This window comes from Pomacea canaliculata, linkage group LG14 (assembly GCF_003073045.1).
Source record: "Pomacea canaliculata isolate SZHN2017 linkage group LG14, ASM307304v1, whole genome shotgun sequence".
Lineage (NCBI taxonomy): Eukaryota > Metazoa > Mollusca > Gastropoda > Architaenioglossa > Ampullariidae > Pomacea > Pomacea canaliculata.
The window spans coordinates 11,856,387-11,881,276 of NC_037603.1; the positions used below are offsets into that span (position 1 = coordinate 11,856,387).

The window sequence follows — 24,890 nt, forward strand, 5'->3', positions numbered from 1 at the left end:
ATTTCTCTCAGCGCGTGGGGACGCTCCTGTATTGGAGAGGTAGCTGACAGCAGACGACAGGTAACGTGTGTTTTCAGGCTATTTTTGTCCGGTTCGGGAAGAGGTCAAGGCCTTCGCCCGTTGTCTGTAGCAGCACCTGACGTCACAGTCTTGCTACGTCACGTGAGGTCTGCTTGAGGGGGGGGTGGCTGCTGGTGGGAGAGCTCTTGCCAAGGCGCTGAGTAGAGCGGAGAGTTTTTGAGAAGACGGCTGGAGTCTGTGCTGTGAGGCAAGGTGCCGGTTGTATGCTCTGCCACGACTGACCCAAGCTTGTGGCACCGAGAGGCTGGTTGTACTAGCGAGTTGATGCCAGCAGTGACCACCGGGACTTGTGGGAAGTGCGGAGGGTGGCGGAATGACAGCATTGGGCTGTGACATCCAGTGTCTACGGAGTGTGCTTCCGTTTCTTCTCGGGATGACCGTCGGTCATTAGCATAAGCCGTGTGGGCTTTTTGTGTATGTCCGGGGTGCACGCCCTTGGTGTGTATGTACTGTGTACTTCCTGTGTATACGTGCTATGTACGTGCCTTGTGTCCTGGCTCCACGCCCTGTTGTTCGACGAGCATTCGTCTGAGATATAATCAACCATTCTGCACTTCTTCATTTGTGACGTCTACGTCTACGTCTACGGGTTCTACACCTGCATTCAGAAAGGGAACTGTACTGTGAACAGCTCCTGAGACTGTGTACTAAGCGCCTCAAGCCCCTGTTCTGTGTTAAGAATTAAAGACTCAGTGGGAAACTACGTTTAACTGACTGTACTGGGCCGCGGTGCGCGTTTTTTTTTTCTTTTTTTAAACTGCTGTGTTACAATTTGTGCGCGTTTGCGCTTTGTTTTTATTTTCTTTGCGGGGGTGCAGTACCTGGTTGTTGGTTTGTTTTGTTCATTTTTTTTGTGAGTACTCGCATCGGTATTTTCTTTTTCTTGGTTTTATTAGATATTTGGGTGTTTGGGTATACATATATATTTTTTTTGTTTGATTAAACTTCGTATTTGTGTCGTTCTTTTCGTCTTTGTCTTGGTCTTCGCTTGGGCACGGGTTCGAGAAGTAAGTCGCATCCTGCCTCCGGCTGAGTGACTGAGTGTGTGTGGCCTGCTGTGTGAGTGGCCTCGAGCGTGCTCCGTGGACGCTGGGGGTGGGGAGGGGGGTGGTACGCGACAGTATTCTTAAATTTACAAGCTGCACACAACAGTCCTTTGTGGTGATTGAAGCGCACTATTATGTGTGATTAACAGGAAAAGTAATAAAAATAAGTTGTTACAACAAAACCAGTCACACACTCACCTCTATTTGTGTGTATGTGTACTTTTCTGTATGTTTTGATCACATCTCGGATGCGACAGATATGTGGTTGCCTGAGGTTAACTATTTCATCTGTTCGTGTAAATCCAATGGCATTGGTTACTCAATCTCTTGTCTGTTTTTCAACTGACAAATGAGGGTTCATTTAGATGTTGGTATGATGGTCTATAGATGTGACAGTCGTTTCATAATATGTGTAGACTGGTAGAAAATGCCAGTTCCTGAGTGCATTCACTTGTCGGGAATGATCAGTCCATGTAACAGTTGTTTTGTCTTCATCTCAGTGAGTTCATGGTTTTTGCGAGGAGGATGGAGAAAGTCGAAGTGGTGGCTGAATTCACCTTGTACCACAGACAAGATTTGAACAAAGGGCAGACAAGTGAAAATTTATTATGACAGGCGCCAGAAGAAAGTCTGAACAACAGTTGCTCAGGACTTTTCCAAAAAAAAAATTCTTTTAATTCAAAGAAAAATTCGCAGTTCGGAAGAACAGTGAAGAAAGAAATTTGTTAAATATCCTTTTTGCTTGACATCTTTTGAAGGGGATCATAATTGGCTCTGTTTAAAACAGAACACACAATAAGCAGCAAAGCGGGTAGAAAGATATGGAGTGAAAGAAGCAGAGAGGTGGCGACAGACATGATATGTGAGGTGGAAGGCAACAAAAGTGATGTGGAGACTGAGAGAGATGAATAAGAGGCAGGAAAGACAGACGGATAGAGGCTTAAGCTACTGTCTTTGCTTACCCCAGACCAGAGGAGACCGCTGCCAGAGACTGAAATGAGTAGTTCAGAGAAACACACAAACATAACTCAAACCTTTAATAATTCTTCAGAATTATATTTCAAATAAAAATATATAAACATCCCCTTGCAACATTTTCATTTACGTATCCATATACAGGACATGAAACCTTGTTCTTCTCCTGGTACTTTGTTAAAAAACTATTGTTTCGGTCTTCATCTGTCAGAATACGTCTTTCAAACCATTCCTTGTCAGTTATGTACAAAAAGTTTGATGACAATGCTGTTTCTTTATCACGACGAGACAATGGAACTCTTTCCCTTTCCATATCCGCCGCCTACCCGCTACTGAATCCTTTTAATGTGAACTCAAAACACACCTGTTCCGTAAACAACCTTTCCCATAGTGCTAGTCCTTCTTGTTATTTGGTTCCTCTTTGCATTTTCTGTATTTGTCTGCTATTCGTCATCGGTACTGTTTACCTTTCCGTCGTTCATATGTTTTTTGCTTTTTCTTTTGTCCCTCATTTGTTGTTCCTTCCTCGTTCATGTTCGAGCATGCACCTTACGAGTGCGAGTATACGCTTTACATTTATTTATTTACAATCACCTAGAAAGTAAACCAAATGTTCATAATGAAGTCATAAGACAATAGCGTGCAATAGTCAAATGATCATAAAAAAATAGAAATTTATATGAATCATTTAAAGTAAAGAATACTGCACAGTACTTCACTGCATAGCAATGTGCATTAAATTGTTTTGAGAAGCCCGTATGTGAAAAGGATTTACATACATCAAAAAGTATCTGCACATAAACAGAAACTATTTATTGTTCCTTCCAAGATTTTGATGATTCATGGACAAAGACAGCAGTGAAGACCGGGTGATGTGTCCCACCTAGATGGTCCAGATATCGGCCAGAGTTGTGTCCCCCGACTCCGACTGTGACTCGCTGGACAAGTCTTCTCCCCTCATGGCGTCGATTTGGTGTTGGACAAAGTAGAAGAGAAACTTGTACTGGTCCTGTTGAGAGATGTCAGACTAGAGTGTTATTCATGAGAAATCAACTTTTTATATTGTATTTCTGCATATGTTCACAGATGTAGATATGACATAGCTGATCTCGTAGAACGAACACAAGCGGTTGCCTTCTTGTAATTTTCAGATGATTTTATTTGAAATATGTTGCGATGAATAAAGAACAATATTTAAGCTGACCCGTGACTCTCATACCTGGGTTATAACGATGCATCCTTCTGGGGCACTCAGGTGTGCTGTGACGTAACTAATTGCGACGTCACTGTTGCTGCGCATGCGCTCTCTGACGACGGACAAAACACAGAACAAGCCGCTGCGACTACGTCCGTCCCTAAGACAAGGGAGGTTACCAAGTCATATTGAAGACGACAGAAATGGATTTAACAACAATGTCGGGAAATGTCATCAAAAAAATTATTATTTAAATTTAACACGAGTTCAATGATGTGTAGCTGACCGTGAATGTGCTCAGTAGGTAGATGGGGTTGTGTAAGTATTACAGTTCTTCCACACTTCATCAACACTTACTTGCAGTGGACCAACACCAGGTTTTCTGGTTCCGGCTGAGCGGCGTTGACCAGCAGCTGCAGTGTGCACACAGCCTCTGACGTCAGCAGAGAGTCCGGCCACAAACAGGAAGTCAGTTGTGTGACGTCATGCCAAGCTTTGGCCTCCCCTTGACTATTCTCCCCCTGACCAACACGTTCAGAAGTAATATTCGCTCATCTTTGATAATTATACTGATAACATGCAAAGAATATAAGCGTTGTTCTGAATATCTCATGAAACATTTTGTGGCGCAAACTACATTTTTAACTGCCAAAACGGTTCATCAAAATTTTGTATTCTTTGATGATGCTCAGAAATGAAGAGCTGGCCCTGATTTATTTAAATAATCTAGACAGTCGAAGGCAACATTCTGTTCATAATGTGGAAGATATGACGAAGAGCAAAGAGCTGAGTGGTACTGACGGTGATAAAGTCGTACAGCTGTGGCAGGTGAATGCGCATGAACCTCGTAGTAATTCCTTCCGCTGTGCGGACACCCAGCAGCTCCACGCGGTACGGGCCAAAGGTCACGGACGACTGTTCTACCTCTGGCCAGTAGACAGAGTCCTGCTGGGTCCGAAAATAAAGATGTTATATTATAAATGTCATAAGTAAATTTAACGGCAGAAAATTAGAGTGTATTGTGTTGTCTACCAAAACATAAACAAAAACCCTTTTGTCTCATTCGTCTACCTTCGTACACAGCGATCAATGCACTCTTCTACCAAATTTTATAAAACATTAAAACATTTGTTTTGTTGTCTGCCGATCTTTATGCAGATTTTTATACACTGTATATTCTGTATTCATATTTTTAACAGTCCCTTTTAAATTTTATGACTTGTCTTTCCCTGCTTATACAGACTGCCTACCCCCTTGTCTCCTTTAAAAATGTCTTTTGTTTGTTGTTATGTATTTGTGAAACATCTTTGTGACACCATGTTTGGGTAGTTCTTGTCTCGTGTCATGATTTCGTCTAGGTCTTCATTTCTCTCAGCGCGTGGGGACGCTCCTGTATTGGAGAGGTAGCTGACAGCAGACGACAGGTAACGTGTGTTTTCAGGCTATTTTTGTCCGGTTCGCGGGAAGAGGTCAAGGCCTTCGCCCGTTGTCTGTAGCAGCACCTGACGTCACAGTCTTGCTACGTCACGTGAGGTCTGCTTGAGGGGGGGGGGTGGCTGCTGGTGGGAGAGCTCTTGCCAAGGCGCTGAGTAGAGCGGAGAGTTTTTTGAGAAGACGGCTGGAGTCTGTGCTGTGAGGCAAGGTGCCGGTTGTATGCTCTGCCACGACTGACCCAAGCTTGTGGGCACCGAGAGGCTGGTTGTACTAGCGAGTTGATGCCAGCAGTGACCACCGGGACTTGTGGGAAGTGCGGAGGGTGGCGGAATGACAGCATTGGGCTGTGACATCCAGTGTCTACGGGAGTGTGCTTCCGTTTCTTCTCGGGATGACCGTCGGTCATTAGCATAAGCCGTGTGGGCTTTTTGTGTATGTCCGGGGTGCACGCCCTTGGTGTGTATGTACTGTGTACTTCCTGTGTATACGTGCTATGTACGTGCCTTGTGTCCTGGCTCCACGCCCTGTTGTTCGACGAGCATTCGTCTGAGATATAATCAACCATTCTGCACTTCTTCATTTGTGACGTCTACGTCTACGTCTACGGGTTCTACACCTGCATTCAGAAAGGGAACTGTACTGTGAACAGCTCCTGAGACTGTGTACTAAGCGCCTCAAGCCCCTGTTCTGTGTTAAGAATTAAAGACTCAGTGGGAAACTACGTTTAACTGACTGTACTGGGCCGCGGTGCGCGTTTTTTTTTTCTTTTTTTAAACTGCTGTGTTACAATTTGTGCGCGTTTGCGCTTTGTTTTTATTTTCTTTGCGGGGGTGCAGTACCTGGTTGTTGGTTTGTTTTGTTCATTTTTTTTGTGAGTACTCGCATCGGTATTTTCTTTTTCTTGGTTTTATTAGATATTTGGGTGTTTGGGTATACATATATATTTTTTTTGTTTGATTAAACTTCGTATTTGTGTCGTTCTTTTCGTCTTTGTCTTGGTCTTCGCTTGGGCACGGGTTCGAGAAGTAAGTCGCATCCTGCCTCCGGCTGAGTGACTGAGTGTGTGTGGCCTGCTGTGTGAGTGGCCTCGAGCGTGCTCCGTGGACGCTGGGGGTGGGGAGGGGGGTGGTACGCGACAGTATTCTTAAATTTACAAGCTGCACACAACAGTCCTTTGTGGTGATTGAAGCGCACTATTATGTGTGATTAACAGGAAAAGTAATAAAAATAAGTTGTTACAACAAAACCAGTCACACACTCACCTCTATTTGTGTGTATGTGTACTTTTCTGTATGTTTTGATCACATCTCGGATGCGACAGATATGTGGTTGCCTGAGGTTAACTATTTCATCTGTTCGTGTAAATCCAATGGCATTGGTTACTCAATCTCTTGTCTGTTTTTCAACTGACAAATGAGGGTTCATTTAGATGTTGGTATGATGGTCTATAGATGTGACAGTCGTTTCATAATATGTGTAGACTGGTAGAAAATGCCAGTTCCTGAGTGCATTCACTTGTCGGGAATGATCAGTCCATGTAACAGTTGTTTTGTCTTCATCTCAGTGAGTTCATGGTTTTTGCGAGGAGGATGGAGAAAGTCGAAGTGGTGGCTGAATTCACCTTGTACCACAGACAAGATTTGAACAAAGGGCAGACAAGTGAAAATTTATTATGACAGGCGCCAGAAGAAAGTCTGAACAACAGTTGCTCAGGACTTTTCCAAAAAAAAAATTCTTTTAATTCAAAGAAAAATTCGCAGTTCGGAAGAACAGTGAAGAAAGAAATTTGTTAAATATCCTTTTTGCTTGACATCTTTTGAAGGGGATCATAATTGGCTCTGTTTAAAACAGAACACACAATAAGCAGCAAAGCGGGTAGAAAGATATGGAGTGAAAGAAGCAGAGAGGTGGCGACAGACATGATATGTGAGGTGGAAGGCAACAAAAGTGATGTGGAGACTGAGAGAGATGAATAAGAGGCAGGAAAGACAGACGGATAGAGGCTTAAGCTACTGTCTTTGCTTACCCCAGACCAGAGGAGACCGCTGCCAGAGACTGAAATGAGTAGTTCAGAGAAACACACAAACATAACTCAAACCTTTAATAATTCTTCAGAATTATATTTCAAATAAAAATATATAAACATCCCCTTGCAACATTTTCATTTACGTATCCATATACAGGACATGAAACCTTGTTCTTCTCCTGGTACTTTGTTAAAAAACTATTGTTTCGGTCTTCATCTGTCAGAATACGTCTTTCAAACCATTCCTTGTCAGTTATGTACAAAAAGTTTGATGACAATGCTGTTTCTTTATCACGACGAGACAATGGAACTCTTTCCCTTTCCATATCCGCCGCCTACCCGCTACTGAATCCTTTTAATGTGAACTCAAAACACACCTGTTCCGTAAACAACCTTTCCCATAGTGCTAGTCCTTCTTGTTATTTGGTTCCTCTTTGCATTTTCTGTATTTGTCTGCTATTCGTCATCGGTACTGTTTACCTTTCCGTCGTTCATATGTTTTTTGCTTTTTCTTTTGTCCCTCATTTGTTGTTCCTTCCTCGTTCATGTTCGAGCATGCACCTTACGAGTGCGAGTATACGCTTTACATTTATTTATTTACAATCACCTAGAAAGTAAACCAAATGTTCATAATGAAGTCATAAGACAATAGCGTGCAATAGTCAAATGATCATAAAAAAATAGAAATTTATATGAATCATTTAAAGTAAAGAATACTGCACAGTACTTCACTGCATAGCAATGTGCATTAAATTGTTTTGAGAAGCCCGTATGTGAAAAGGATTTACATACATCAAAAAGTATCTGCACATAAACAGAAACTATTTATTGTTCCTTCCAAGATTTTGATGATTCATGGACAAAGACAGCAGTGAAGACCGGGTGATGTGTCCCACCTAGATGGTCCAGATATCGGCCAGAGTTGTGTCCCCCGACTCCGACTGTGACTCGCTGGACAAGTCTTCTCCCCTCATGGCGTCGATTTGGTGTTGGACAAAGTAGAAGAGAAACTTGTACTGGTCCTGTTGAGAGATGTCAGACTAGAGTGTTATTCATGAGAAATCAACTTTTTATATTGTATTTCTGCATATGTTCACAGATGTAGATATGACATAGCTGATCTCGTAGAACGAACACAAGCGGTTGCCTTCTTGTAATTTTCAGATGATTTTATTTGAAATATGTTGCGATGAATAAAGAACAATATTTAAGCTGACCCGTGACTCTCATACCTGGGTTATAACGATGCATCCTTCTGGGGCACTCAGGTGTGCTGTGACGTAACTAATTGCGACGTCACTGTTGCTGCGCATGCGCTCTCTGACGACGGACAAAACACAGAACAAGCCGCTGCGACTACGTCCGTCCCTAAGACAAGGGAGGTTACCAAGTCATATTGAAGACGACAGAAATGGATTTAACAACAATGTCGGGAAATGTCATCAAAAAAATTATTATTTAAATTTAACACGAGTTCAATGATGTGTAGCTGACCGTGAATGTGCTCAGTAGGTAGATGGGGTTGTGTAAGTATTACAGTTCTTCCACACTTCATCAACACTTACTTGCAGTGGACCAACACCAGGTTTTCTGGTTCCGGCTGAGCGGCGTTGACCAGCAGCTGCAGTGTGCACACAGCCTCTGACGTCAGCAGAGAGTCCGGCCACAAACAGGAAGTCAGTTGTGTGACGTCATGCCAAGCTTTGGCCTCCCCTTGACTATTCTCCCCCTGACCAACACGTTCAGAAGTAATATTCGCTCATCTTTGATAATTATACTGATAACATGCAAAGAATATAAGCGTTGTTCTGAATATCTCATGAAACATTTTGTGGCGCAAACTACATTTTTTTAACTGCCAAAACGGTTCATCAAAATTTTGTATTCTTTGATGATGCTCAGAAATGATAAGCTGGCCCTGATTTATTTAAATAATCTAGACAGTCGAAGGCAACATTCTGTTCATAATGTGGAAGATATGACGAAGAGCAAAGAGCTGTGTGGTACTGACGGTGATAAAGTCGTACAGCTGTGGCAGGTGAATGCGCATGAACCTCGTAGTAATTCCTTTCGCTGTGCGGACACCCAGCAGCTCCACGCGGTACGGGCCAAAGGTCACGGACGACTGTTCTACCTCTGGCCAGTAGACAGAGTCCTGCTGGGTCCGAAAATAAACATGTTATATTATAAGTGTCATAAGTAAATTTAACGGCAGAAAATTAGAGTCTATTGTGTTGTCTACCAAAACATAAACAAAAACCGTTTTGTCAGTGCACCAGTACCTGTGAGGTTTCCGCCATGGTGTCCAAAGAAACTATGGTGGTCACGTGATGCTGACATACCATCGACAGGAAGTGGACAATGTCGCAATCACGAGGACTGTGCGTTTGAATGAAAGCTCGGTTGTACCGATAGCTCTGGAAAAGATTTTACCGTCATTTTAAAATTTAAATTTCTTCCGAACTTTCTGCCGAAATACTGAGAGACTTTTGAACCAACACGCCTATGGCGTTTGTAATAAAATATTATGAAACTAAATCATTGAGAAACTAAAGAAAAATAATCATCGTCGTTAATACAATTGTTTCAAATAACTATCAAAACTACTGTCGGCAAAGAAATAAAGACGAAAAAAGAGAAAAAGAAAATACAAAAAATGAATTAAAATAAATGAGAGAGAAAGAAGGAATGGCATGATTACTGCGTTGAATGGCAAGAGGAAAAGAACAAGAGCACGTGAGGATAATAAATCTCGACAAATCACGTGATCATCCTTCAGGTTGGCGACCACGTGGTCATAGTCGCTCTCATCAATTACCGATAAGAAAACGGCATCCACAGAGACTGATGCCAGGGACTTCTCCACATCAAACACCGACACACACTGGGCGCCATCTGTCAACAGGAATGGTCAATAATAATAAAATAATAATAATAATAATAATAATAATAATAATAATCATCATCATCATCATCATAATCATAATAATCATAATAATCCTGACCTCGCTCTGATGTTGCGTATAAAGACGACTTCGCTTTCGACTCGTCGCTGTTGTCTGTTGCATTACATTCCTTGCCAGCAACTTTTAGAAACTTTTTCAATTTCTGAAAGAAATTTTAAAAAAATCAAACAAACTATTGACCTTCTTGAGTTTAAAATTCTTGTAATCTGGCACAGATACACCAAGCACGCACACACACATTTTAAAGTATCATAGTCATGGCTGAGAGAGGGAAAGTTTCCTAGAACTGAAGACTTTCTGAGACCAATATGTCATCAAAGCTTACATGCGTCACTAGTAGGTTAATTATTTTGATTGTTAAATAATTCGGACATACATGTATTTATATGTTAAATTTGGATTTATTTTAAGTTGCTTTTGAAAGTCACTGCATAGTGTGCGGAAGACATTCTTCATCATCGTCGTCGTAGTCATAGACATCATCATCGACATCTTCGTCACCACCATATTTTCTTCATCTTTATTCTGCTTGGCAGAAGTTTGGAAAGCGAGAGACCACAATTAAGGAAACCTTTTCCATTCTGTACTGTATTTAGCGTCTGTTGGTTGATGTCGGGAGAACTAAATTCCTCACCTGATATTCGTTGCAAATGTGACTGCTTCCGTCTTCTTCTCCAAGCCAGCGTGACAGACGAAACTCATCCACGGGTTCTGGTGCTGATGTCACTAATGCTGCTGCGATCGCCTCATAGATAAATGTATACTGGGTCTGTGAGACATGATGGACATAAATAAGGAATTACATAGCATGTGCGATTGACTCAAAGAAAAAAAGAGAAAGGAACATGAGAGAAAACAAATGTACCAACCAGCCAACCAAACAAACAAACAAACAAACAAACAAACAAACAAACAAACAAACAAACAAACAAAAGAACCAGCAAACCAAGGGGCAGAATTAAAATGTCTGAAAAGAATAGACTATTTGCGTAGTCTCTGAGCACGTGACCCACCAGAGTTTGCACCATGCTGATGCGCTGCTGCCGCAGGGTCCACACACACGCAAAGACGTCCACCATCTGGTCCTGCGCGGCGCGTGACAACAGGATGTCGATGGCCAGGAAGGTACCAGTCCGACCGATACCAGCACTGTGAATATAGGAAACACACACACACACACACACACACACACACACACACACACACACACACACACACACACACACACACACACACACACACACACACACACACACACACACACACACACACACACACACACACACACACAAAATAAACAAGAAGCCTTATTTAAAAGAAGTGTAAATGAAAGGAAATGAAAGCTCTCATTGACATTGTTGTTACGCCGATGTCTGTATCTATACGCATATTGTTTACATGGATATAACAATCAGTTTTGCAGATTTCCTCTAAGAAACAGGCTTGAATAAAAGGAGACACAAGCCGACACACCTGCAGTGTACGATGACCGGTCCGTCTGGGGTCATGTCCTGGTGAACTTTGTTGCGGAAGCTCAGTATGGACCAGGGGGAGACCGGCGCGGAATTATCTGGCCATGCAGTGTAATGAAACATCTTGACTCTCCTGGTCTCTCCATTCTAAGGCAAAAAAGCATAATTACAGGTATTTTTTGTCATTATTGAACATATTATAAGTATTCTGAATTTATTATCTTTGCACTAAGATATCCAGCTACTATGGCCGATGGATTTATTTAAATTAATCCTTTTCAGTCAAAAAGGAAAAATGGAGATGAAGTATAAGCTGAAAGAACACTACAATAAATGTCCCTCAAACCGGTATGGAGGACAGACTGGTTGAGTAAGCAAGGTCAGGTCACGTGGTAAGGAAGCATGGATGACTAACCCTTTCCAGAATGAGGTCTCGGACGCAGAAGTCCGCAAACGTGGTGGTGTTAAGGAGGGACAGGGTGATGTTTTCAGTAGACATGGAGGCGCCATCTGCTGGCCAGTACTGATGACATTTGACCTGAATGATTCATGACAAAACGTGAATGATAAAAAAAATTTCATAGCTTCTACTTGCGTTTCTAATCTGATTTCTCCCTACACTCCCTCTCGATCTCCTCATTGTTAAATTAATGTCTAGTACTTATAGAACAGGTGCTTTATAAATACTAGTAATTATTATAACCTTAGGAAGTTTAGTAGGATACAAGTTTTGATACAGAAATTTTGCGAATATTTTAGACATAAACACAGCAAAAAAGAAAATAATAATTACGGTTCCTTTAAAATAAACTTTTTCTTTTTTAACTATTATTTTATTCTTTTCTTCTTTTTTCTCCCCTCTCTAAATCAGGTAAAAATCCTAGAATGTGGTCAAGAAGGAGGTAGATGAAGCTGAGGTTTATGACACGCTCGGTGCACCCTACTATCAACCGCCGCGCTCACCCGACCCATCTCCACTGTGTTCGTCAGCATCACGATACATGAACATTTGACATCCCACACCATTCTTAAGAAATCGTCTGTTGTCTTCTCCATGGGGCCTAGTCAACAGATAAACAAATTAAATAAGAAGAGTAGGATCAAGTATTCCACATTTTTACTTATAATTGTATCAGTCATTTTTTAAATTTTTTTTTAAAAAGAGTGTTTTACAACTGGTGTTCATAAGACAGCTAAGTCGATGATCGGTTTGTACGCTGGCGACACCAACTCTAAAATCGTACAAAAACATCGAAATACTCTTATTATTCAAGCTGGTTGATGAGGGACACAAAAAAACTATAGGAAACGAGATCCTGAGATCTCGGAATCAGACTAATGAAGAACAGCCATCATCTACGTCCTCTTACTTAAGCATCATCATAAACAAATTGTACTGTAGTCTCCAACTTTTGTATAAATTCCTCAAGTAAATACTAGGAGTCAGCTTCCCATCAACATCTTTGCACTTAAAAATATGAACAATAAATTATTACCTTGAGCCGCGATGTATTGATGTTGTGTATTGTAGCCCTGGAAAATTGAAGACGATTAAAACTGTTTGACCGTCAGTTAATCCTCCTATACCACCTTAAATTAATCCATTTTATTTTACTTAAAAATTAAAAGGTTCGGTGCGTGTTTGTTTATTTATTTATTTTAAAAATACATTCAGATTTTGCATAGTAAAAATTTATGCCAGACTGCCAAGTCTACGAGGACTTACGTCGATGTAGCTGGCGTTGTAGAAGTCGCTGTGAGGACTTCCGGAAAGCTGGTTGAGCACAACGCGGGAGTGGTCATCTGGAATGAAAAAAGGACGACGAAAAGACTTGAAGGAGCATGACAGCTTTTTATAACTCGTTGGTTGGAAAGGATGGACAGCTGACATGTTGTGTAATGAAAGACCAGTAGAGTGGACAACTTACAAGGGTAGATGTCACGGTAACGACTTTTGCGGATATTCTCCGGGATTAAAGCTGTCTTCCACTCCGCGACTTTGCCGTCTGGTAGATGCTAGACAAACCAAAAACAACTCCTCTACAAATGATCATAGAGCTAATTACGGAAATACTCTTCTGACTGAGGGCAAGAAATGTTTTACGTTTTTTTAGCAGAGACAATACAGTAGAAATTATGGGAGGTGTGGAGCGACACCTACCGACCTCTCCTCGGCAAAGAGACGAGGCTCTGTCAGCCAGTGTTTAACTTTGGCAGCAAACTCGACCACCGGCACTGCATTTCTGTGGAGAGACTTCTCGCCTACTTCGCTGTAGTTTGAAGACAACGATGAAGTCCCTGCAAGAAGACAATCGTAGATGCCTCAAATAATTTTCCCTTCAAAAACAACAGATGAAGATGTCTGTGCTGCAAACACCTTTTATTCTAGAGGAAAGAGGATGCTTAAAGTATGCTGACAGTATGTTAACTTTGGGCATACGCAGGTCCAAGTATACCAACTACAGAAATGAATAATATGTTTAGCTAACCACAGCTTCCTCTGTCACAAGAAGACGCGATGTTGAACTTTGTGGCGGATCCGAGCTTGATGGATTTTCCTTTCATTTCTTCTGCTGCTTTTGCCTTTTTCTTTGAAGCAGGAGAATTGGTAGAAGTCGCACATCTGGAATTAACACACATTTAGCATCAGTGTGTGTGTGTGCGCGCGCGCAGAGCAGTTATATTTTTTGTATATGTACGTCAGGCCTTCAGGCTACATACTCTTACCTCTTAATTATTTCCTGTTTCATATTAATTCCTGGAGATGCGTCTACTTGCTCTCGGGTCACTCTCATGTGGACACTTAGTGGAGTTGTGTCAAGGACTTCTGCTCCATACAGTCGAGAAGACATGGACCTGTCAGATGAGTCGAGCAGTCGGTGCTGCAGCCGTCCTTTTTGTCTGGTGTATTTCGATGGTTGGAAATAAAAATTAAATATCGTAGAAATATTGAATAAATTGTTTACTTTAGGATAAACGACATTGTGTGTATAGATAGATGGTCCTATGCATGTATCAATGAGTGTATGGACTTTTGCATACATCAAGGTTATAGAGGAGTTCCTTGTAAACTGAAACAGAACCTAGTGTTTGAAGGATTAGTGGCTAGCATCAGGTTGTTTGCAGTAGAAATGTCAATCGTTTTGAATTATAAGAGACTGAGCAAAAGTTATAGGAGATGTAGAATGGCTCACAATCCCATGGAAAACACACACACACACACACACACACACTATAATTAACTGCCATTTTGAATGAATGATTTTATTACCTTCGCTTGTATACCAGTGCAGTCATGATGATGATACTAATTGTGACGAAACCGATGCCAACTGACAGGACAATAGTCACATACTGGTCTATTTTAAAACAAAGAAATTTGAGAGATAAGAATTTTCATATAAAAATACTAATCACATTATCTATTTGTTTGTTGTCCATAGAACCTCAAAATTCGCTCTACTTACTCTTTTGAACTATTCGGACTCATTGCTCATTAACTGCAAACAACTTAAGAAATTTTCAGGCATTAGGACCTTATAAAAATACCTTGTAGCTCATTTTCAGAAATAATTTACAATGATTGTCTTCTATGTGCTGTCTGTTATTAACTGTCAGTACTGTTGTTTATCATTCCGTTCTTTGTTTGTTGTTCATGTCTTGTTTTTGTTTCAAACACTCATTAATGAGTTCGATAATGCTCAAAGGGATGTTTTGAACTCATATAGTAGAGCTTTATCTTTTGTACCATACCGTGAAAATTCCTCTTTTCTTTTTCTTCGTGGACTTGCTTCTCACATGAATTTCCTGTTGTTCCAGACATGCAGCCTTTCAAGCACGTGCCGTTCACAGGATCACAAACACCATCACGACAATTGCTGCTACATTTCGAACTACACTTGTTGCCATAGAAACCCTGATCACACTCTGGAGACAACAATAAATTCATTGTGATTGATAGCATATTTATTAGAGACGATTGTGTCTCGGCATCGGCAGTATAGTTTCTCTCACATTTAAATTCGACAACAAGAAAACATTAAGGGGAAATATTTCCCCGAGTAATCCCGTGTGTTTTTATAAACAAATAATCAATGACCAGAGATTGGTATAAATTAAATGTAAATTTTGTAAACTTTAGTATTAGAAACACGAACGTCTTTTTTTTTTATCGAGACACATCAATTCCAGAAACAGGGATATACAGAATGTAATGTAGATATACTGAACGTTTTTATATGTATTATCAAGTTTTCAAATCAAATCAGATAAGAAAGGTTTTAGCTGGGAAAACAAAGATTACTAAGGCCGATAGTTCATCTTCTTTTAGCTGTTTGCCTTGGAATGGTTATTTTACTTTGAGCATTTGAAATTTCTGACCGTTAAAAATACACAAATAAAATTTAACAATGTGTTACAAAGATTACTCTTACTCTTGGAACAGTTGCCGTCTGTCCAGCCAGGCATGCAGCCCAGAGTACAGTCCCCGGTCTCGGCATGGCACGTGGTGTTCAGACAATAGGACGGACAACTTTGCTTGCAGTCGATGCCAAATGACCCCTGACATCCTAGAGATGGTAATTTATGTTTAAAACTGTTTTCTCTTGATTACATTGAATAGTGTTGTTGTTGTTGTTGTTGTTGTTGCTGCTGCTGCTGTCGTTGTTGTTGTTTAAGTAATGTCAAAATCAGTGTAAACCCTCTCTTGTTTCCGCTGCTCACGGACACAAAATACTTTACCACCTACTATCACTCCTGTCAGGACTAGCAATAATAATAATGTATCCTAACATCTTTATAATAGTGAAGCTGTGAATTTGCTCACGATGCTTTCAAAATCTGGTCGAGTTTCCTATGTGACAATTCGTAGAGCTGCGGTCAAATGCTCGTCCGTCATACCTCACATAAATGAACAATTGTCATTGTCATTGTCCGCGAAATCAGTTACGATTACAATTACAAGAAACCTGGAGAGATCGTCTACCCCGGGGGCCCGTGCTTGCTGTCGGTGGTCCTGCAGTCCAGGTTCCAACTGACAACGACCACGCCTCATTGACAACAGGAGGTAAGAGGAGCAAATAGGGCGAGCTTCCCATTCATTACAATGTCGAGCGCAATGAACTCGAAGCCATTGTGTCTGCAAGAAGCAGCGACGTAGGCACACAGTAGAGTATATTTTTTTTTTAAAAAAAGCTTTTTAAGAACTAGTCATCGCCTACGGCCATACCACGTTGAACACACCGGTTCTCGTCCGATCACCGAAGTTAAGCAACGTCGGGCCCGGTTAGTACTTGGATGGGTGACCGCCTGGGAACACCGGGTGTTGTAGGCAGCATTTTGGTTATTTACAGTTTTTTCTTTATGCTGCTGAATTTTTACATCGGAAAACAACCCACATCTTCATTCCTAAGTACATCTCGACTTCAGATATAGGTGACACAGAAAATATACTCTCTAGCGCAGTGGTGGACACAGTTTACTTTTAGCAGGCCGGTGACTACACAACAAACCTAGTGATAATTTAATGGATGAGAAATAGTACACAATGGTATTTACTTTATGAGTTTCTTTTGTAATGTAGAGTAAAGCTATTTGATATCCCTAGCTACACAACTTTACGATTCAACCCTGTCGCTACAGACTTTGCATTGTTTTTGCAGGGGATAGCGCGAACGCAGTCTCCCTTACGCATAAATTACGCACACGAGTCACCCACAATTGGGGTGATCGCAGGGGTCAACCCGGCCCGAAGTTTAGACAGTAGCTTTGCCTTATACTTTTGTTCTTCACAGAAAACAGCATAGCTGTCTTCCTCTATTATCTTCGGCCTGCAAAAATATATACATTTGCCCATTATATATATACAGGCCTATATATAAGGTTCCCAAACGAAGTTTTAATTTTCGTCACAGAAATCATTTTCCCACTCCAAACTATTTGTCGGCTATTCAGTGGTGAGCTAAGGAATCTTGTATCTATATATATATTTTTATGGTTTCTTTTATTCGGCACACGCAATTTCTTACTGACAATTAAACTATAAAATTTAATAATTTCTTTTATTTTATTTGATACTTTTGAAAAAGTATCCTTTATCAATTATTAAATTTAAATAAAACGACAAGCGGTCAGACAGCTCCAATCTTGGCCCCATTACGGTTACCTCCCTTGCCTCTGTCAGCACCATGGCTGCTTGAGTTCCATAACTCTTGTGTCGGCGGCAACGAAAATTAAGGGAGCTTTCTACTTAAAGTTAAATATTTATCTGACTTTTTATTTCATGTTTTTTTGTTTTTTTTTTTATTGAAATAAAGGTATATAAAATATTGTACAAAGTTTCTATCTAGATTTCCCCGTATTGAGTTGGGGTACACGACTTTGATCGAAAATCATGCCAGAAAAATCAAAGAAAATCAAATACACTATTCCTGGAACTACGTGTTGAGTGTGATTGACTTATTTTCACACGAGGTTTGGCACAACGGATTGGTTTGTGCATTCTATCGTATAATTTTTTTTGCTTTTTGTTCAAATCCGTTGTTTTGTTGTTGTTGATCGCGTTATTTGTGTATGTCTTCTACAGAACATCTTCTGAAGGCACATGCTGCACTCGTTCCCGTCAGGTATAGTATTTTCTTTGACAAGGATTTTTAAACCTATATTCTTCGCCTACGGCCATACCACGTGGAACACACCGCTTCTCGTCCGATCATCGTCGGGCCCGGTTGTAAATGAGTTGCAAAAAATTCATTTGCACAATATGAGCAAATCACAGAAGCAAGTAAAATCGTTTTACATAACTGTGTAGGTTTCTGTTTGAAAATGTCATTTTGTATTTCTAACTTACGGTAATTTGCAATTGCGATGTCAAGTTCACAAGGGCTTGTACAGCTTATCATTTAAGTGAGCAATTGGCACAATATCGACAACGCCAGCATTTTAGTTATCATGTCGATTCAGATGACACACACACAACTAAACCCTGTGAATCAGGTGTACCAATCAAGCAATATCCTGACTTGCTGGTATGTATATATTTGTCAATTTTCAGACTTCATGTGCACGTGTACATACATTTCTTACGATAAAAGTACGTGTTAATCCCAGAGAAAGATGTACTTTTGATCGGGGAAGTTTAGACAGTAGTTTTGCCTTATACTTTTGTTCTTCACAGAAAGCAGCATAACTGTCTTCCTCTATTATTTTCGGCCTGCCAAAATATATACATTTGCCCATTATATATATATAGGCCTATACATAAGGTTCCCAAATGAAGATTTAATTTTTTTTTAAACATTCATTTTCCCAATGGTTTCAGAATGAGATATTGATGCTTAATTGTGTTGCCTCATTGTTGCAAATGAAGAACACTTCCTCGTTTAAAACACAGGAAATGGTAATTGCTGTTAACAATGTTAGAATAATGAAGAACAATAACCAGGCTCTTGAAATTCTAACACTTTAGAAAACAGCAAGTAGGTATGATTGCGTACGTCGTGTGACACAGCCACTCCAAACTATTTGTCGGCTATTCAGTGGTGAGCTAAGGAATCTTGTATTTATATATATGTTTTTATCGTTTCTCTTATTCGGCACACGCAATTTCTTACTGGCAATTAAATTACAAAATTTAATAATTTCGTTTATTTTATTTGATACTTTTGAAAAAGTATCCTTATCAATTATTAAATTTAAATAAAACGACAAACGTTTGGACAACTCCAATCTTGGCCCCATTAAAAATATTACGGTTACCTCCCTTGCTTCTGTCAGCACCATGACTGCTGGAGTTCCTTAACTCTTGTGTCGGCGGCAACGAAAATTAAGGGAGCTTTCCACTTAAAGTTAAATATTTATCTTACTTTTTATTTCATGGTCTTTTTTACTTTAAGAAATAAAGGTATATAAAATATTGTACAAAGTTTCTATCCAGATTTCCCCGTATTGAGTTAGGGTACACGACTTTGATCGAAAATCATGCCAGAAAAATCAAAGAATATCAAATAGACTATACAGTACCTTTAACTACGTGTTGAGTGTGATTGACTTATTTTCACACGAGGTTTGGCACAACGGACTGGTTTGTGCATTCTATCGTTTAATTTTTTTCTGCTTTTTGTTTTAAAAAAATATTATTTTCTTTGATAAGGATTTTTAAACCTATATTCTCCGCCTACGGCCATACCACGTTGAACACACCGGTTCTCGTCCGATCACCGAAGTTAAGCAACGTCGGGCCCGGTTAGTACTTGGATGGGTGACCGCCTGGGAACACCGGGTGCTGTAGGCGAGCTTTTTCTTTTTTTCACTTCTGTAATAGTTTCTATCTAGTGTGGTGAACTTTTTACATGGGGCGACCTCCATTTTCATTTCAAGCATATTTCGATTTTAGGGATTGAGGACACGGAAACTTTTCTCTCTAGTACACATCCTGTTTTAGCAACCTTTTTATCTGCTGCTTTTAAGCCGTGCTTGTCTTCGTCTTTACAGTGTCAGTGTGATGTTAATCTTCAACCACCATTTTCCATAAAACTGTGTTTCTGTGTTCGATCACTTGCGCGCCACCTGACCATCTTGCTACAATCTGTATCATGCGACTTCACACCATAGAGTGAAGCTAATTAAGTTAATAAAAAGGACGTAGCAGTGAAAGAGTAATGCGATGCTAAGGGTTAATTTAGTATACATGCGCTTTGCTAGAAGTGTATTAACAACAGATTTTCCATATGTCTGAAAGGAATTCTTGAACATCAACAAGTGCGCTCACACATCAAACGTTTTAAAAACTATAAATTAGTAAGCAGAAGCATGGAAGGATAATATATTTTTCTCGTTCTGTATAAATGAAAGCGATTTATGAAGGGAAGACTCCCATGTCAGATACTTACTTTGACTGCACCTGTCGCCTTCCCACCCAGGCTTACAGCTACAGCTGCCATCCGTACGTAAACACTTTCCATCGGTACAGTTATCGCTGCACTTCTCATGACATTGGAATCCGTAGTATCCTGGAGGGCATGCTGGAGAAGAAAAAACAACAACAACAACACAAATAGTTTCGGAAACCGTAACCCACTTATGTGTATGCTCTTATCAAAACACGCGCACAAACAAACACATGCGTGCGCACTCTATCTAAAGAAACAAACAACAGAAGGGAATAACTGTGTGAAATGAGTTCTTCTCATTATTAATGCTCAAGGGGGAAGGGGTGAGCGAAGATGAGTTCTGCCTTGTTGACCGCTTGTATTAGAGTGAAAGAAATTGTCACATGACCACAAATGTTTATTCCCGTCACACTCACCTTTCTGACATCCTGGTCCAAACCAACCTCTACCACATCCAGAAATCGAGCAGGCTCCCGACACTTTGTCACACACCTCTCTAGAGTCGTGACACTGACACTGATGCTCACATGACCACCCAAAATACCCGTTCAAACAATCTAGAACCGACAAACGGGTGTATCCAATCAGCACAATCAGAAAAGTTTCAGGCGAATGACAGTCAACGGTAATTTACTAACATTTGAGTCTCTACCGAACTTTTTATAAAGCTAACAGAGTTAATGTTAGATATATGCAAATTCTGATTGATATACTGATGTTATAGTGCTGATATAATTCCTTACTACATGTTTGTTATGTCCCTTTTCTAAGACGAGAGACTCACCCCCAAGTACGCGGACTTCACACAGTAAGAGATTATCTCCACTTTTGTTGATGGTGATTTCCGTCGTCTGAACACACCTGTCAATTTTGGTGATGACGATTCCCGTGCGAGGAGCTTCATTATTTAGAAGCGCAAATGAACCGTTGCTTAACTTCATGCTCACACTTAAGTCAACACCTTTGTAAATAAAAAAAAAATATTTAATATTTAATTTTTAACACAAAAAAATCTGGTTAAGATAGGTTTACAGGGTATATGCATAAAGTTCTATAATCACGTTGATCGGGTAAAATTTTTTTTTTCATGGTCACATATCAGTCATCCACGTTAATCAGCAGCTCAATTACTTACAGAGTCCGGCTATTTAAAAGGATAACAATTAAATGAGTATAGCTGCTCACTTTCAGGGAGTGTGTGAATTTCCACTTGCCAAGCAAAGACATTCTGACCTACATCCACTCTCCACCAGGAGGTCAGAGGTTGACCAGTTTTTGTTTTCGCGATGGCGCACTGGTCTTTGTAATGTCGTTTGCCTTCATCATCCACTGCTTTCTCTGCTCCATAAATCTCGCCAAATGTTTCTCCGCTCTGGCTAGCATTTTTCTTTAAAGCGATGTTACGACCTGATCAAACAGTTGAATTTCATTATTTGATTGTTATCTGCTCAACCGTCGGAAATAGAGTTTTAAAGACTAAATGTAGTTATAATGTTGCTGTCTGTAGACAAAACTACAATTTATGTCGCCAATGGCTTAAACGGTGATGTTTGGTGAGGCAGTCTGACCAAGAAGAAAAGGAAGGACAAGGAAAAAAGTAAAATGTGATGGTCTATAAAAGCACACTGGGACATTGCTCTACTAATTACTGACTAGTTCAAATGTGGAAAAAAAAAAGTTTTACAGACAGTGCAAGTTTGTGGTGTTCCAGGAAAACTTTGACTGAATGGAGATTATAAGTACACTTTCATTCGTATTTTGAAAATTTTTATCAAAACAAGAGTAAAATGTCACCCAAAGCAGCAGGTTTTTTTTTTTTTACATAAGTTCTAAGAAACACTGTCAAATACAATTCTTACCTCCAAGTACGTTCAACTCACAAAGATTTAATTCCTTCTCCCAAGGAGCGACCACATCTACTCTCGTCACCAAAATGTTGTCAGGTGGAAAGAAGGAGATTTCAGTGTTGTTGCCTGAACCACGACTTTGGACTTTTGTTGTCATGTTGGTCTCGTTGTGGAAAACAACCTGCACGGTGTCATTGTCTGCTGTACCTGCCATGTGATCAACGTGTCACTTTTATGTCCCATTTGAATCCCCCCCAAACAGTATAGGAAACATAAGATTAGCCATCAAACAATTTTTTTTTTCAAATCATCATTTCTCGACGATTACTATACTTGTAGTATACTATACTGCATTATATTATACTTGTATTATATTATACTATAATTCCTTTGTGTCACTCATTGTGCGATAGACACCATGTGCATTTATGATAACTTCAGTACTTAAAATTATTAAACAATTTTGGCTTTTGTAGCTATTTTATGTGGAATTTTTATTTCATGTTCATGTTCAGTTCTCATTTAAAGTCGACAGATTGATCTTTATGTACATTTCGATGCATAATAACTCAGACATATGTCATACTTACCTACTGGAGTTTTCACAATGACCTGGGTCACAAAGGTTGCTGTAGTAAGAATTACAGACAAAGTACAGCTGCCAGAGTCTGTTCTCCTCGCTGTTAAACATGTTTCCTCTTTGCCGTCCACAGCCACTGAACTGTTCTGGACACTTGAACAACCGGACTGCAAGATGGTCGTCCTACGGAAGGCAAGGTTGGCTGAAAAAAGAAGTATTATCATTTCATTTGTTTTCAATCATTGAACAAAAATGCATTATCTGCTTATCATTTTGGATGCGATGCTAGCTCGCGTTATTCACGTGGAGAAGTCTTTGCAGGCGAGACATTGATATTGATGTTGATGTTGATGTTGATGTTGATGTTGATATTGATATTGATGTTGATGTTGATATTGATGTTGATGTTCATATTGATGTTGATGTTGATGTTGATATTGGTCCAACAATGTGAAAGTTGAACGCATCATAACGATAGCTTGCTGTCTCCATCGTCTAAGCTCATATATTGAATACATTTTCTTAAGGCTCTCAAGAGCGAAGAGAGAAAATGGACTTAGGAACGAGGTGTGTGCCCGAAAAAAGACGAAAGGAAAAATAGTGTTAAAATACATCACGTATTTACCAGACTGGTGTATGGAATATGAAATCTGAATTTCACATACCATACTGGTGTTAGCATACTACACCTACAATACTGTTGTTAGCATATTTCACATACTTACCATACTGGCAGGCTGTACCAGCATAACCATCTTCACACGAATCGCATGTTCCAAGAGACGGATCACAGGATGAGTTGCAGTGACACTTGTAGACACAATGTGGACCGAACCATCCAGGCTCCGAACATTTCTCTATGGAGAAAGAAATTGTCAATATGTATCATACTTACATGACGAGAGTCGGATTATATAACTTTTAACTGTTAATACTTCCAATAAAGACATCATTGAAAGTGTAAAGAAACGATTTTTAGTTTTGCTTAAATATAAGTCTCTCTGATGTGTACCTTGTTCAGGTGTTTCGAGGGGCGACTCATTCAGCTGCTGTCCGAGAGAACTTGTAATTAGCTGCAGTAACAAGACTGCTGATGACTGAACATAAAGGCTTTTCCAACGCATTTTCCTGATGCAAAAAACAGTACAAAAAGTAGCTATACCATGATATTACAATTTAAAACGAAAACAGTATTTTAACAGTTTAATGGTGAGTAAAATAATCTGCCAGAGGCCTACTTTATTCCTGCTCTCCTTGCATTAAAATATTCCTCGTACAGGGAAATAAAATTCTCATACCTCAGTGAGTGTAGGAGCAGAGAACTATTAGTGGTCTTTCGTACACAAGATGGGAACCTCTAGAAGATTTAACGGATCTTACAGACCTGCACCTGTTTCTTAATTCGAAGACCCTGCAATTCCTCACAACTCACCTTTAGGTAATTTCTTATTTACAGCTAACCTGCATGCTATGTCACTTTATGATTATGGTCCCAGAGGTTTTCATTTTACAATTTTCCACATCAATAATTTGAAATGATACTTAAAATTCTAGAATTATTAATATTTAAATTAAAAAAAAGCACTAAATAGCACGACTATATGCATCCTGTTCTTACAAATGTGATACTTACTAGTTACTTCCATGTCAGAGTTTTAATACAGTGTTTACATGTCGAGGGCCGGGCAGGAAGTTTTTCTGTCTGTTATATACTTTTTTCATACAATGAATTGTTTCAGTTTTGATGCGAAATTAAAATAACCAGTGGTAGTTAACCTTTTACACCCCGAACAACACACGAAGCAAACGACTTGTTGGCATTAAATAACTTGTAGAGAGGTGCATGTCCACCCCTTTCTACTTATAATAAAGAATGCAATACATTTCAGGTAATGAAACTAACCTAGTCTTAGTGTTTTATTTTTACTTTATCTACAACTGGATCTCGCATTTGCATGTACTGTTCAAACAGTCTTACCTTGCATCTATCGTCAGATATCAAACAACTTGCAAGGTTCGTCCAAGCAGAAATGTGGGAAGATGTGCAGCCCTGGCTTCTGTGAGATGTCCTGCGTTCAAAACCTCACTTTGTCCAGTCATCACCCTCGCCTTGGAGTGAAGGAGTATCATCAGCGAGGTCTTTATCCTTCCTCTATCAGTCATCCATTGTCTCGTTCTAACGAGAAACGCCTTCCAGTTTCTATTACCTTGTATTCACTCTCACGGAAGGTTGTTTTCCCCGTTTTACCGGCTAAACAGTTCAGTAGTCTCTCCAAATTTGGTCTCATTTTCGTCACATTTGTGAGGTTTGTTGGTCATGAGTTGTGAAGTCTGATGTCCCATTCTCTTTCACAGTTTATTTCGCTTTCCCCTCCTGTTC

The 24,890-nt window shown here is 39.9% G+C and overlaps 2 protein-coding genes, 2 non-coding genes and 1 pseudogene across 4 annotated transcripts in view; 2 read left to right on the forward strand and 3 right to left on the reverse strand.

Moving 5' to 3' along the window:
* Positions 1 to 2,167: 2,167 nt before the first annotated feature.
* LOC112555369 (tyrosine-protein phosphatase corkscrew-like) lies at positions 2,168 to 4,509 on the reverse strand. The gene is made up of 4 exons (XM_025223740.1): positions 4,099 to 4,509; positions 3,655 to 3,818; positions 3,322 to 3,457; positions 2,168 to 3,111 (listed from the first exon to the last, which is right to left on the reverse strand). The coding sequence occupies exons 1-4, from the start codon at positions 4,135 to 4,137 to the stop codon at positions 2,986 to 2,988; spliced, it is 465 nt and encodes a 154-aa protein (XP_025079525.1). The 5' UTR covers positions 4,138 to 4,509; the 3' UTR covers positions 2,168 to 2,985.
* A 2,326-nt stretch (positions 4,510 to 6,835) lies between these two features.
* Positions 6,836 to 24,890, reverse strand: part of LOC112555616 — a 51,388-nt gene continuing 33,333 nt past the window's right edge. The window contains exons 13-42 of the mRNA XM_025224046.1: positions 24,489 to 24,508; positions 23,523 to 23,638; positions 23,236 to 23,367; positions 22,521 to 22,712; positions 21,943 to 22,137; positions 21,269 to 21,490; positions 20,868 to 21,044; positions 20,500 to 20,640; positions 20,084 to 20,215; positions 15,629 to 15,763; positions 14,949 to 15,122; positions 14,467 to 14,554; positions 13,923 to 14,096; positions 13,685 to 13,818; positions 13,357 to 13,493; positions 13,124 to 13,211; positions 12,922 to 12,998; positions 12,692 to 12,728; positions 12,159 to 12,256; positions 11,611 to 11,733; positions 11,197 to 11,342; positions 10,737 to 10,872; positions 10,358 to 10,492; positions 9,763 to 9,865; positions 9,576 to 9,652; positions 9,040 to 9,174; positions 8,769 to 8,915; positions 8,323 to 8,486; positions 7,990 to 8,125; positions 6,836 to 7,779 (exon numbers count right to left, since the gene is read on the reverse strand). Coding sequence (XP_025079831.1) covers positions 7,654 to 7,779; positions 7,990 to 8,125; positions 8,323 to 8,486; positions 8,769 to 8,915; positions 9,040 to 9,174; positions 9,576 to 9,652; positions 9,763 to 9,865; positions 10,358 to 10,492; positions 10,737 to 10,872; positions 11,197 to 11,342; positions 11,611 to 11,733; positions 12,159 to 12,256; positions 12,692 to 12,728; positions 12,922 to 12,998; positions 13,124 to 13,211; positions 13,357 to 13,493; positions 13,685 to 13,818; positions 13,923 to 14,096; positions 14,467 to 14,554; positions 14,949 to 15,122; positions 15,629 to 15,763; positions 20,084 to 20,215; positions 20,500 to 20,640; positions 20,868 to 21,044; positions 21,269 to 21,490; positions 21,943 to 22,137; positions 22,521 to 22,712; positions 23,236 to 23,367; positions 23,523 to 23,638; positions 24,489 to 24,508 — 3,897 coding nt within the window. The 3' untranslated portion in view covers positions 6,836 to 7,653. The remainder of the gene's footprint in view (positions 7,780 to 7,989; positions 8,126 to 8,322; positions 8,487 to 8,768; positions 8,916 to 9,039; positions 9,175 to 9,575; positions 9,653 to 9,762; positions 9,866 to 10,357; positions 10,493 to 10,736; positions 10,873 to 11,196; positions 11,343 to 11,610; positions 11,734 to 12,158; positions 12,257 to 12,691; positions 12,729 to 12,921; positions 12,999 to 13,123; positions 13,212 to 13,356; positions 13,494 to 13,684; positions 13,819 to 13,922; positions 14,097 to 14,466; positions 14,555 to 14,948; positions 15,123 to 15,628; positions 15,764 to 20,083; positions 20,216 to 20,499; positions 20,641 to 20,867; positions 21,045 to 21,268; positions 21,491 to 21,942; positions 22,138 to 22,520; positions 22,713 to 23,235; positions 23,368 to 23,522; positions 23,639 to 24,488; positions 24,509 to 24,890) is intronic.
* On the forward strand, positions 16,409 to 16,527 carry LOC112555973. The gene has a single exon (XR_003097573.1). It is a non-coding gene; the product is annotated as a 5S ribosomal RNA (ribosomal RNA).
* Positions 16,853 to 16,976, reverse strand: LOC112555989 (annotated as a pseudogene).
* Positions 19,367 to 19,485, forward strand: LOC112555993. The gene has a single exon (XR_003097588.1). It is a non-coding gene; the product is annotated as a 5S ribosomal RNA (ribosomal RNA).